The sequence below is a fragment of the Lampetra fluviatilis genome, chromosome 41, assembly GCF_964198595.1.
Source record: "Lampetra fluviatilis chromosome 41, kcLamFluv1.1, whole genome shotgun sequence".
Lineage (NCBI taxonomy): Eukaryota > Metazoa > Chordata > Hyperoartia > Petromyzontiformes > Petromyzontidae > Lampetra > Lampetra fluviatilis.
Genome location: NC_136315.1, coordinates 8,497,470 through 8,512,133, shown reverse-complemented (window position 1 = coordinate 8,512,133; position 14,664 = coordinate 8,497,470). Strand labels below are relative to the sequence as shown.

The window sequence follows — 14,664 nt, the reverse complement described above, 5'->3', positions numbered from 1 at the left end:
TGAATCAATATTTTTCACTCATTGCTGGGATTTTCCCAACATGCAAATGTAGGCCCTCCTGTAGGATAGTCTTGGGACTCGAGTGAACGTTTCATGGGTCAATAATTGCATCGTTATCATCAGCCGAAGACACCAGCAACTTCCATGCTCACATGGAGTAGTGCTCATTTCAGTTGGTGGCCTAGGTCACTGGTGGACATTCCACATTCCTATGGTTGGGGCATGTTTATCCGTAGAGTAATGACCACACTGTTGCCTTTCCACAAAGTGAAACTATTTTTTATCGACCCCGAGAGAGGATGATAGGCCGAGTTAACCTAAGATATTTTCACTGACAAGTTGATGAATTTGAGTTGAGCAGCATAGCCAAATGGAATGTATTCCTAATGTAATATGCATTACCGTAAATTACAAGTGACTTTTACGATAACCATGTCATTTTTAAGAATGCCAATTGCTTTCAAAAGTTAGCTCGTATGCACATCTGAATTGTACAATTGCTCATAATTTTGTATAAGTAATTACGACCATGTCTGAGGCCGGTTATAAAATATGTCATTTTAATGTTAGTTTAATGGCCAATACTATGGTGTAAATAACATTCAGCCAATGGTTATGCTACTCCCCAGCCAACATTTCATTGCAAGTTGCATTAAGAGTTGAGATGCAATTCTTTTTCGAGTCAGCGGGCGTAGCTCCTGAGTGTGCAGGCGCTGCAACTGCACCGTGACACACGGGGCCGGAGACCCTATCGGGCCCCACGGTGGCGAGATGTTAACGACCTCGCCTGGTATACAGGAGGTCGTAGGTTCGATCCCGATCCTGATCCCCGACCCTGTCGCGTGTATGTCTGGAGTTTGCATGATAGCCCTGTGGTTGCATGGACTTTTCTCCGGGTCCTCCGGTTTTTCCCTCCACATTAAGAGGTGCGCGTTTAGAGTATTTGTCTGTTGTACATTTCCACGTGATAAGCCACTTCGTTGAGCTATCGTCTGTGGCCAGGTCACTTGTGAATAAGAGCTACACATAGCCCAGTGGGCCTTACCTGGTAAAATGAAAAATAGTTTAATCTGCACGCTCCTGTCATTTAAATTATTCCATTCGGTTGCCGTTCAAAAAAAAATATGTTTCAAGTACTTTGATCTAAAGGTGCTCTATAAATAGAAGATGATAAGATTCCTTGCACCAGGGCCCATACCAACCACCTACTCAAACGAGGACGTACGGTGCGAAAAAAGTAAAAAACTACTTACACACGGTACCATACATGTTCGGGGGACCTGAGACAGTGGTGGAAATTCCACATTACCATGACGAGAGAAACCTATCTCCACACGCCTCACTGTCACGGAAAGTCTCTCGCGCTCATAAATTCGAATTCTCTTGAAGTGCAATGCTGTTTTACGCAATATTACACGACGTTTCGGTGCACCGCCAATGCCAGACGTTGTTTTTTTGGGATGGGTGGGTGGGTGGGGCACTGGCCGGGCCTGCTTTTGGAGGCCACCCCAGCTGAGACGTGGTCGTTCCGCCACCTGGCGTTAGGGCAACGAGGGTTTGCGACTGTGCCAATTATTCTGCTCGCTCGCCCAACAACCCCTTTCCTCCCCTCGACTCTTTTTGCCAATCGCCAACTCGCGAGCGGCTGCGTTAGCTTGCTCGTCTTCGCACGGCTCATGTTGATGTTAAGACGCAGCGTCCTTCACGAATCTACAGAATGGTGGGGGTGGAACTTTCGCCGCTAAGACATCGTCAGTGTGCGCGGGGCCGCCACACATTTGCAACCATTTGGGGGTTTGTGACAGCGTCACGACATTGATGATGATTTGCGGGGGGGGGGGGTGTTTTCACATTTGTGTATCGTCGTGGGCCGCGAACCTTGGAAATGAAGAGCACCGATGTGGACCAACAACTGTGACTTGACATCGAGGTGGTTGAAGCCAGAAGTGACGGAGTCTATCGCGACGATGGTGCCTCCTTCACAGAACCGGCCCTCGACCTTTGGGGGCCCTAAGCAAAATTTGGTTGGAGGCCCCTTTGATGTATGATTTTTTTCACCCACTAGCTAGCAGTGACTCTAGGGGGGCCCTCTGCTGGCCACGGGGCCCTTTGCAATTGCAAGGGTCGCTTAGTGGCTGGGCCGGCTCTGCTCCTTCCCATTGATCTCCGATTGTTTGAGACGTACATTATAGACGTACGGCTCACGTGACTGCAGACCAACAACTGACATTTTACACTGTGGTAGTGGTGGCAGGTAAATACGTCAAGAGCAGCGGAGTTGCGAATCGCTGCCGTGACGCCGCCTCCTTTGCATTTGAAATCGGACATTACGTACGTTGAACTTCTTTCGCACCGTACGTAGCCAACCGTGCTACTCGGGAGGTGCGGAGTCGTTTTGTGCTGCACCCCACGGCTCCGTTCTGGGTGCCCAGTCACTTGCGCACTGCCCGGAGAGTTTTCCCATTTCCGTTTGGGCATCACCAAGTATCTCTGCATCTGCACGCGGTTTGAGCGAGCGAGGTTTCACACTAGAAAGGTGACTGCTGTACGTACACATTCAGTACAGACAAGGGTACGCCCACAGAGGAGATGGAGCTATGAAAGCACTTTGTGCAGGTGCTGCTGGATGGACCATCGCGCTGCAGGATTGAGACGCGGTGGCTGTTGGGAGTCCTTCATCCAGCAGTGGATTGTCCATAGCTGCTGCTGCTGATGACGACACAAAGGAACTGGCCCACGAACTGAAGCAGGACACCCTCTTTAAAATCAACCTCGAGACTCCGTGAGACAAAAACACAAGATCACAATAATAATAAAGTCAAACCAAAACGTTTCAAAAACTTTATTGCAGTGGACACATGCTTGCATAAATCCCGAAATGAAATGAGATTCGTGTTCTTATTGTCAACAAATCGGGGTACACGTTCACACGACAGTGTATGATGTACACCGGAATGCGTACACGCATCATACAAACTGCGTACACAACCATAACATGAATCCAAGATAAATTACACCACCACATCTTCTTGGTTCTTTCGGTAAAGTCACGTGACTTTACCGAAAGAACCAAGAAGATGAATCCCTGCAGTCACGAAAGCTTTAAATCGAAAATTACACCACCATAGCCGTGAAACATTCAGATGTCTTATCAGTTTATTTTTTATTTGCTAAACTGTTCAATCTTTTGACAGACGAGACACTTACGATGACGGGTCGTCTGCACCGCAGGATAGATATCTCAAGGCTGCTGTGGTGTTAATTTACCAGCAGAGGGCAGTGCACCAATATCCATCATTGTACAATGTAAAGGTACGAGGCATCAATTCCTATGCACCCCGACTCACAACAACCGACACTGACCGGCGTGGTGAAGTATGGTGAAATAGCTCACGTGGATTTAAACGTGGGCAGGGGGGGCTCTCATCCAGCAGTGGATTGATTAAAGGGCTGTGTACACACACCCGTCATCGGGACTCATCGGTGAGTAAGCCATGCTGAGCTACAAGACTGCGTGGAAGGCATGAGCCTGGATATTGTATCATCATCATCATGCAGTCCGTACCCAAGGACGATGACCTCTATTGCGTCAGTAGTCAGTCATCCTTCGTCACCTTACGTGGTTGTTGTGCTTGATTCGTGCGCGTTCACTTGCGGCCAGCAACACCTGCGTATGAACGACCACCCAATTCCGCGTAGATCACACGCACAGTGGGCTGAGGGCAACACCTGAGATTCAAATGCACTGGGGTCGGCACTAACACCACTTCTAAGCCGCAGTCTCCCGGCGTGTTGCGACTCCGTGTCCTCAAGAACGCTGTCTCTCTCAAGCAACTGGGCAGCTTCAGCCAAGGCTGTGCGCCGTTGCCGTTTGTTTTGGCGAGATTTCCCCATGAATCTGCATGGAATTCCACGTCTCATCAAATGTGAGTGAAGTACACATCCTGAATGTATTGTCAACTATGCACCGCAACTTCGACGCTTCCCAGAGACAGGCAGCATCGACAAGAGACGATTTTGAGACAATTGGGTCACGTTGAGGAGCATTTTGACAGAGTTAAATACTGGGTTCACGGGGTGAGATTCAACGATGTTGTTATTTTGCCCTGCGGAATTCTGATGGCCCCGGCTCCGATTGCCAACGAATAATCCATTCGGATGGATTTTAAAATGCACGCTTACGCTTAACATTTTATCTTCTTCCGAGCTTTGACCACGCCACTGCAGCTGAGGGCATCTTCATGATGAGACACTTTTGTTGACCAATCATTTGTGGCCAAGTCGCTTCTGAAAAAGAGCTATACAGTATAGCTCAGTGGGCCTTACCTGGTAAAATACAAAAAAACATAGTTTAGTAGTTTAGTTTAGACGAAGTTTCTACTCTGGTTGCCGTTACGTCACCACCAGTTTCTTTCCAACAAGCCATCATGATCATCATGATTATCAATATCATCATTATCATCAATATCATCATCTCCGAGAGAGATGTCCTACCCGAGCACATTCACTTTCCTTGATAATGAATTTGGATGTCTCTGGTTCGAGTTGAATCCTCCGATCCGCGTGCGTTCCCGAATCGCTCAGTGGGCTTTACCTCGTAAGACAATATTTTTTGTTTTATTTGTATTTTTAAGCGATGTGTTTACCTTTACTACACTTTTCACTCCTATCGTGCTTTGTTTGTATTGTTTGTTGTCAGGAACGCTCCGACCCACCCCGAATGGACATGTGAAAAGGCGCTTTACAGCTCAACGGATTCCTCCAGTGTAAATAAACATTCCGATCCATTCAGTAGTTCGTGGCGAAATCTTGGGAACAACAAATCCTCAAGCCGCGGCCAAAACCCGGGAAACCGCATTCGCGTGGACGTCCCAAAGCCGATTCAGATCAGCCGCCAAAGCTCGCCGATGTTGACACCCGTTCGCTGTTGACACGAGGCCCGAAGCGGTGCCCCAGAGGTCGCAACCGGGTACCCAATACCCGTACACCCTACCCGATAGCCGGCTACCCGTACCCGGCCGGGTACGGGTACCCGTTTGCGACCCTGGTGCGGCCGGGTACGGGTAGACCGTGAGTCACTGGTGAGTAACCGTTTGTCACTCATTTCCCAACGTCTTGTCTCTTCTCACAATTCAAGTTCCTAGAATCAACCCACTCGCACCTGCAACATGGCTTCATCCCAGAGGTCGCAATCAGGTACCCGATATCCTACCCGTACCCGGCTGGGTACGGGTAGGGTACGGCCGGGTACGGGTACCCGTTTGCGACCCTGGTGCGGCCGGGTACGGGTAAGGAATCAAAACCCTAATTCTAGATTGGAATCAAAACCCTAATTCTAGATTTGAATCAAAACCCGTTTGCGACCTCTGCGGTGCCCCGCACGGGCTGATGGACCAGCGACCCCTGGCGGTGGAGAGCGGTGGTGCAACGGTTAGCGCGCTGCCCTACGAACCAGGCGCCCCGAGTTCGTTTACCCGCTCACCGGACAACACCAGCGGTGACGATTGTCTGAAACGGTCCCGGGCCTTCCCTAGGTCGACTCAGCTTCAAATGAGTATCTGGTGATGTGTGTAAACATCGGTACTGGGAAGACAAAGGCGGCCGGGCGAGGTGTTGGCCACTGACCCCGGTCTTGTGCTGTGCCGGCCTTCATTAGGTGCTACTCGCTCAGAGCACTTGCCCTACAACGGTATGTTCAGGCTATAGGGGGGGGGGACCTTTGTCTTTGGTGGTGGGGAAGAATCTCTGGCCACAATCTGCTACAAGGCTACGGCCAACATCCATCGTCACACCTACTGTGATGGACATGGCTTCCTTTGTACCCATTCTAGATTTGAAGCTTTCGTGACTGCAATGATTCACTCTTAGGTTTTTTCGGTAAAGTCACGTAGGTAAAAATAAATAATAAAAATAAAATAATAGAAATAAAATTATAAATCACGACGTTTCGAAGGCAACACAAGTCTCCGTCATCAGATGGGACAGTCACAGCCAAATTTACTGTATCAAGTGAGGCAGAATTCCAAGAGACAAGCCTTTAAATAAGTTCATTGGCTGCCACATTCAAATAACCCCCTCCTCCCCCCTTAACTTGTATTTAAGGGCTTGTCTCTTGGAATTCTGCCTCACTTGATGCAGTAAATCTAGCTGTGACAGTCCCACCTGATGACGGAGACTTGTGTTGCCTCCGAAACGTCGTGATTTATAATTAAATTTCTATTATTTTATTATTATTATTTATTTTTACCTACGTGACTTTACCGAAAAAACCTAAGAGTATGATTCCTTTGTACCGGTCACACGACTTTGAAAGAGGTGCACGGTTACCTCTCTCCCATGTTACACCCCACCCCCCCCTTGCTTGCTGTGTGTGTGTGCAGTCAGACACTCAGATGAGGCCACCGTGGATGACGAACCATAGGCCCTAGGTTTGAATCAGCTTCGGGATTCCAGAGTAGCTGTACACCCTGTGGCAATTTTTTTTTAACTTTACAACGGGAATTGTGCTCTCGGCTCGTGCTGTCGGAAGGTCACAAGAGTTCAAATCCCACCGGTTGCGGTGGGGATGACTTGACCCACAAGCCTCTCCCCCTCCACGGTCGTCCGATGATTAAACTGACCGCTGTCATGGGAATGTGGAATTTCCTTCACTGGTGCCAGGCGGCCTTGCTGCTCAAAACAGAAAGAAAACTTGAAGCGACTTTTTATCGTCAACAAGTTCAAGGGTGTAAAATTGCACGTCGATACATCGGTCACGGATGGAAGACATCAACATTCACGAACATGGCACGTGGGTCTTGCGGTTCCAGATGCATCGAACGCAACATTAATTTCGCCGATTGGCAGCTGTATGGCAGGTTTTTTTTTCTTCCTGAATGTCACAGGCAATGTCTGCTGTTGTAAAGCCATTGCTTTAAAAAAAAAAGTTACGTTATGTACGGCGGTTGCGTGTGGGAAATTCATCGCACAACTCAACAGCTGTGATTTAATTAAGGCAAATCAATGAACTTTGTTGACCCAAAGGGAAATTTAGGATACGTCGATTTTAGTTTTTTTGCTGAGACCAACGAGCTTCATTGCAACGTTTAACAGCTTGACTATAACAGACACGAAGTGGCACGAAATCGCGACAAATTATTCTAAAACAAACACCTGCCTCGAAGTAAACATTCTTCACACCGAACTGCCACCCGCAACCAGGTTTCACAAAACAAATGGACATATGTATTCGTAACGTAGGGGGCGGGGGGGGGGGCGCGTGGTCAGACTGAACCAACTTAATTAAGCCTAAATCAGGTTGGGCCCTTTAAACGGTAAAATAACTCACTCGGTTCAAAATCGATGACGGCAACTCCCACAGCGCGCCAATTCGCAATGTGTCCAACAACTGAGCATGCCTGGTCAAGCCACCTCCCCGTCCTCCTGCTCGGATATTCACGAAATAAAACCCGATGCACTCGCATCGGCTGCGCATTGACCAAGCGGAGCGTTTTTTCAAGATTTGTCAACACGGCACGATAACCATGTTAAGTTACGATTGCCACTTACGCCGGTTATATCCCGTGATGCACAACACCGTCGGCGATTTGCATCTGAATCTGGGCCACTGTTATGTCAACTTGGCATAACACGAGCACCTGGGGACTGTGTGCTCAACACGAGCAAAGGGGAATGATGAGTGTGTTTGACCGTGCTGGGTTTTAACCGCAGCAGTGGTTCGCATGCTTTGTGGGCCTTAACGGGTGCTCGCTAACAGCAATACAAACAAATCTACATCGGTGACCTTAGTGTGTGTGTGTATGGAGCGGTGGTGTAGCGGTTAGCGTGCTGCCCTAAGAACCCGGCGATCCGAGTTTGATTCCCGCTCAAGGCCAACACCAGTGACGATTATCTGAACCGGTGCTGGGCCTCCCCTAGGTTGACTCAGCCTCAAATGAGTATCTGGTGTGGTGCGTCAACATCGCCACTGGGGAGAGAAAGGAGGCCGGGCGTGGTGCTGGCCACCCACCCCTTTCATAGGTTATCGCTAACAGCACTTGCCCCAAAAAGTATGTAGAGGCTACACAGGAGATCTTTGTCTGTGTGTGTGTGAAACGGTTAAGCGCGTTGATAACGGGGTAGAAAGAGTCACTAAAACAGATGTCCACGTAAAGGAAGAGTTCTTTACAAATCAAGACACCACGGTTTTGTAAATGTGCTGCGTTTCTTCAGACAATTGCAGAAATGCTGCACGTGTCCTTGAACATCCGATGAGGAATGCAGCAAAGTATTTTACACACACGCAAAATGCTTCAGGATCACATCTGTGCATTACAAAAAGACTTGGGCTTCCGTTCCAATAACACTTCGAGGCAGATTAATACAAACATTGCGGAAATACAGTAGCTTTAATAAAACATCTCTCCCCAGTGTGTTGAGCATCTAAAGCCAGTGCATTATACATGAGAAAACACTCCCCCCCCCCTGCCCCTTCCTCCTTGTGTTAGACCACACCACATACAAATGGTTTAAATATAAACCACACGAAAAAAAAAATCTATTTTTATAAGCTCATCATTGCATAAACCTGCAAAACAGAGAAAATGTAAAAACTGTTCAGCAACTAAATATTTATTGAAAGCAACAATTTCCCTGCTTTGATTTCCCCCGTTATGTTTTTTTCTTGGTCCAATGGACAAAATAATATTTTGCCTCTTGAGAGACCGATGGTGATGCACAGAGCGTCACTCCTCCTTCCCGCAGCCCTTAACCAGCGCCATCATTCAACTAATTTGTCGGACGTCATGACTTGACTCTTTAACGATAATGCTCTACCCAGCAAATCCTGGGTAAGTCATTGGTGAGATGTTAAGCCAATTTCGAAGAAGCAGATGAAACATCTGCTTTGCGACAAATGAATATATCTTGTGACTTACGCCACCGTGTGCCAAGGGACCGTGTATCAAATTCACGTGGAATTCAATTGTGAACACCGTACCCCACCCCTCCTCGAATCCTTAGCCGGGGACAGCTGCCACTTCGCCAATATAAACGTTAGAGGAGATGGAGGGGACGGAGGAGGACGGAATGTGTCTGGGCCAAACCGGCTGCAAGGCAACACATACGATATGCGGCGGTGGCAATGACATTTACAAACCGCCGCCGCCGCCGTTGCGTGCGTTGCGAAACGGCGGCTACCTATCGGCCGCGTGCCTGTCGTCCCCCGACGTGGATCCGTCTGTCGAGCCCGCGGCGGCCGGCATGCTGCTGCCTCCGTCGTCGTTGCCGTTATCGTCCACCTGGGCGCCCACAAAGTCGTTCTCCCACTCGAGCCCCGGGGACGACTCGGTGGTGGAGGTGGCGGCCGGGGTGGAGCCGTTGCCGCCGCTGTCGCCCTGCTGCTGCTGCTGCTGCTGTCGCCGCCGTTGCTGCTGCTCTTGCTGCTGTTGCTGCTGTTGCTCGCGGTCGCTCCTCGCCCTCCCTGGCGGGCGGGGAGACTCGGGTTGCATCATAGACGCTTGGAGGAGGTCCTCCTCCGTGCGCGAGCGCTCGTGAGCCTCCAGCATGCGGTTTATGCCTGCGGGCGAGCAGGCGGGCGAGAGCCACAGGGTGAGAAACGGAGCGTCAAACAAGCGAGTCGATTTTAAATGTCAGTGGATTCATCAAGCTTATTGGCTCATCATCCGAGCTCTCTTCCGATTCTTGACCACCGGTTAAGAGTCGAGGCTCAGTTCAGAGGCAACCGCGTCGCCGCCAACACTCACCCTCCTCGTCCTCCCACTCCAGGTCGAGCGAGGCGCTGTCGTCGGCGGACGACCGCGTGCGGCTGCTCTCCGTGTTGGGGGTGATCGCCGCGTCCGCAACGATCCCTGTGCGCGTTCAAGCACGCGCGTATTCAGGCGCATTCACACGCAGATTCATGAAAAGATTGACGCACGCATGATTTCACACGCGCGCGTACTCGCACGTGCACGCATTCATGCACATGACACACAGATGGAGCGTAATTATGGATAAGATTCATGGGTGCTCGCACGGTTTGTCAGACCTTACCAATTCACGCTCTGCATGATAAGCATCGGGATGTGCATTTACAGGCCACTCGCAATTAACCCTTTCCCATTCTGATGACGTTCGTGTACATAATAAAAAGTAAACCGGAAGAAAAAAGAAAAATAAAATAACTTTATCGGTACCGAGGGTCCCACAAGGTCCATGCGGGGGGGTGTGTGTGCACAATTTGGCGCCAGCTATCGGAGAGTGCGGTCGTGTCGCTACAGTTCTCCGCGGTGAGTACAACGTCTTTAAAAACAACGTTGCTATGCTCTCTCCAAATCAAATTTACGAGGAACCACTCGTGCGTTCCGAGGTTCGGCGCTGAGCGTGACCCCACCCTGCAACTTGCAGACGTCTCGGAACGGGAAAAGGTCGAATGTCTGAGCGCAACTCGGAGCGCCTTGCATCGCATGCTATCTCTAGATTTGAAGCTTTCGTGACTGCAAGGATTCATACTCTGGATGTTGGTGGATTGCCACCAACACTGGGTAAAGCAACATGTGCATTGTCGTTCCCTTCTAGCATGTGCACCTTTAGCATGTGACTTGTTGTTTTCTTTTAGCCCCGCCCACCCCCCCCAATACGTTCCATTCATTGGCTACCACACTCAGATAAGCTCCTCCCCCCCTTGAAATTTTTTTGCCTCACTTGATACAATAAATCTAGCTGTGACGGTCCCACCTGATGATGGAGACTTGTGTTGCCTCCGAAACGTCGTGATTTATTATTTTACTTTATTTCTATTATTACTTTTATTATTTTAATTATATTTTTTACCTACGTGACTTTACCGAAAAAACTTAAGAGTATCACATGCTATCTCAGACATTCCAACGCCTTGCCGTGCTCGAGCCAAAGGGATTCTCCGGTGGCAGCTGCAAAATGGGCATTAGTCTATCAGCAGGGGACGATGGTTCATGGTCTATAATCAGAATATCGATTTGTACTGGAGGAAACTTATGAGCTATAAATCTCTTTTTCACAGATGTCTCGTAAGGGCGGCTCAGAATGTTTCAACAACAATACAAAACACAATCGGAGTACAAAGTATAGGCACTGGCGGAGCCAGTGGGGGGGGTGGTGTGGCACGTGCCCCCCCAATGATCCGATCAAAATCCCTCATTTAGATCAGATCATTGGGGTTTATTAGTAATAAATCGGCATTTTGCGACCCTTACTGCCACTGTGTAGCCTATTATTATGTGCCAGGGACTCTATGAGATGATAGGACAATAGTCCATAATTGGCAATAAGTAACGGCAAAGCAGTTATAAGTGACTCACAGAATTGTGCGCAGTTGTGTATACAGGACACGACTTCCCTGAAGGCAAACACCTTCAGCGAGCGCGATGCCGATCACACAACGCGGTTCGAATTCGACCCTCGGCCATCGCCGCACACGCGTCGAATAAAAATCAAGGGACAAATCCTTACTTATTAACAACTCTTATCACTTTTATTGCTGGAGGGGTTGCCCCCCCTACCTCAAAATCCTGGCTCCGCCTTTGAGTATAGTAAAGGTAAACAAATCACTTAGAAAAATATACAAATAAAACGAAACAATTTTTTTATCTTACCAGGTCAGGTAAGATAAAAAAAATTGCCTGTGCATGTGGCAGTGCAGCACGTAGGTTGCCGGCGGACCATCTGCGTCTCTCACTCGTACGCACGTCATTTGAGGATTGGCGCTTTGGATTTCCTCTCTTTTTTTGAAAATCAACTGGCCACGCAAGTCGGATTGATTGCGGGCGATGGCTGAAACCCAGATTCAAAGCCAGCAGCATCTCTCAGCGGCGCAGGCCGTAACACTGAGGCCATTGTGATCCTGGGCAGACGGCCATACGAGTCAAAACCAGCCCAGGGTGAAATCCCCGCACCTGTGGGCATACGGAGAGATCGGCACGGCTGGAGAACACTGGGCGAGCTGAATGAGTGGGGAGCTATAATCTGTAGCAGAGGTACTCACGGTATTTGTTCCTAAAAGCATCCGATCTTGCCTTGACCCCCTGCAGATAATGATCAAAGTCCTCTTCCTCATCGGCCCTGCGGACACCAGGAGGAGGCGGACGCTGGTTTTAGGAGGAGCCTGACCCTGGGGTTTGCTTGTGGAGGGGGAAACAACGCACCCCGGGGGTGACGCCCATCGTGGAGATGGAGCGATGAAATCGGCTCGCGCGCAGGAGCTCGATGGATCGTTGCGTCGCGCGACCGTGTGAGATGGAGGCCGGCTTGGGGGAGGTCTTAATCTAACAGTGGTTGGATCATCATGGATGGTGGTGACGACGACGACGATGAAGATGATGATTATTTTCAGACTGAATCAGCCAAGGAGAGGTTCCTTAATTAGTTCCCATTTCAGACACAGCTAACCTGGAGGAGGCCCTGTTCTGATGTTAGGGAGCACAGAATGGTCGGGACTTTATGTTATTGAGCCCATTCATTCACACACTGTCAGTGGATTCGCATTGTGAATGGCACGCCACACCACACCACATCAGCGCACCAAGGATAAATAAACAAAAGGACACAAATACAATCATTTCTGATGAAACTGCACTCACGCCATGGTGTGCATTTGGAATCAACTACTTCCTATTCATAGACGCTTACACAGGGGTGGCAGAGCATGGTAAGTGTAAAGCGTTATTAACCCGGTGACCCGAGTTCAATTCCCAGCCAAGGTTAACATCAGTGGCGAGTGATATTCAAAGCGGTTCTGGTCGCCGCAATTAAAAGCGCGTTGAAGTGTGGTAGAACACCGCCCCCGCCTCCCTGGGACCAACACGGTTTGTGGTGGGTGCCTTCATCCATCCAGCAGAGAATTAACAAAGGGCTGTAAAGTCATAATTACATCTAATATGGTAAAACCATTCTAATAGGTTCGTACGACTGCATTTTATACATGTATCAGAGGGGCAATATCCTTAATATCTGAGAATCCTGAATAACAATGATAAAAAAAATGCATTTTATCATGACTCCGAAAAGGGGAAATGGATTGCATCGTGGACAGAGTAAACTGCTTGATTATTCATACTTCGCCTACTCACCGACCTGTGTGCAGAGGGGGGAATGCAAATAAACGGCATCGCACCACTTACACTTGCCACTCGTCAGCACTGTCTCCCACCCACGACTTATCCAGCTCAGAGCTTCTCTCCTGCAAGGCGTCCAGAGACACGACATTGAAAGACAAAGACACGGCAAGAGATTTTTATTTGTTTAAATCAGCGATTTCTTGCTCAAGCGAGCATTTAGGTGCTCATCTCCCGTTCACAGCGCCGAGACTGTGGTGGAATTTCCACATTACTATGGCAGGCAAGTCTCAATACAGCACAGCCACTGTTGCTGCTTTGGCGAGGGCATCTGCTCACCATAGAATAATAACTAAACTAAACTAAGTTTGATTTTACCAGGTAAGACCCATTGAGCTATTAGCTCTTTTTCAGAAGCGACCTGACCACAAATGATAGCTCAACGAAGTTGTTTACTACGTGGAAATCTATCGCAGCCAAATACTCTAAACGCACGTTTCTAAATGGGGAGGGAAAAACCAGAGGACCCGGAGAAAAACCCACACGCAATTAGCGACAGGCCACCACTGCTCAAATTCGTTTGCAAAAATGAAAAATGCACATTTGGGTAGTGCCATCACAAAAATAAAAAATGCACATTTGGGTAGTGCCATCACACTCCCCCAGTTCCTTGGGAGGGGGGTGCTGGGGGCATCCGCCCCACCCACCCACCACCCCCCACCCCCCACCCACCCCAGCCGCCCCATCCGCCTGTGCTGTGACACTGCAGGAAGTATGATGGAGCAGGTGATGTACCTGGCGCGCATGCTTTTGCTTGGCATGTAGGGCAGCCAGCCTCTGTGCCCTGTGTAAAGCCTCCTCCTCCTTTTTCAACCTCTCCTCCTGCTCCCGTAACTGTGTCCAATGGAGCGCAGCAAGATACACGGGCGCAAGGACGCGCAGACCGAACACAACACACACACGAAAATATATTCAACAAAACGAAACAAAAACCCCAAAAAATTAAGTTGCGTAAAATAAATAAGCCAGGCGAAATTAAATGAAGGAAAAAAAGTATTGCGAATGAAATGGAATGTATTTGATTCAAAGTGTTGAAGCGAATGTCATTATTGTGATAATAGGTTAAAAAAATATATAAAGGTGCAGCCCTGCAATTACATGCTACCACCACTGTTGGCAGATGACCCTCCACTCGAGAAGAAGCACAACAGTGCCCCTTGAGAGGGCACAGTATTTGGTCTACTCTTCCACGCGGGCCAGACGTCTTGGAAGAGGTGGGGGCACCCACACTTTACCCCACCACACACCACCTCTGCTGTACCCCATTCATCCGGTTGGGGCGGACATAGGCGGAGGGGTGGGGAGTGACTGAAGAAACTTACGCCACCTTTTTAAATTCCACGCCGGGAGATGGAATCTAACGGATCGATCGTCTACATTAGCTTCGTAATCGGAACCGGGATTTTCATCGAGATGTCAAACAATAAGAATGATAAATCCCACAAACTTCGCCCACTTGCTACAAGAACACTGAAAACCAATAACACACACAAATACGCACGCACGTGAAAAATTAAGAAACCACCCCAAACTT

General features: G+C 48.9%; 1 protein-coding gene across 2 annotated transcripts in view; it reads right to left on the bottom strand.

Annotated features, from left to right (window-relative positions):
• Positions 1-6,062: 6,062 nt before the first annotated feature.
• Positions 6,063-14,664, bottom strand: part of AP1AR (adaptor related protein complex 1 associated regulatory protein) — a 40,463-nt gene continuing 31,861 nt past the window's right edge. For both annotated transcript variants that reach the window (XM_078875481.1, XM_078875482.1), the window contains exons 6-10: positions 13,866-13,964; positions 13,137-13,195; positions 12,002-12,078; positions 9,744-9,848; positions 6,063-9,556 (exon numbers count right to left, since the gene is read on the bottom strand). In XM_078875481.1, the coding sequence (XP_078731607.1) occupies positions 9,174-9,556; positions 9,744-9,848; positions 12,002-12,078; positions 13,137-13,195; positions 13,866-13,964 (723 nt within the window). In that variant the 3' untranslated portion in view covers positions 6,063-9,173. The remainder of the gene's footprint in view (positions 9,557-9,743; positions 9,849-12,001; positions 12,079-13,136; positions 13,196-13,865; positions 13,965-14,664) is intronic.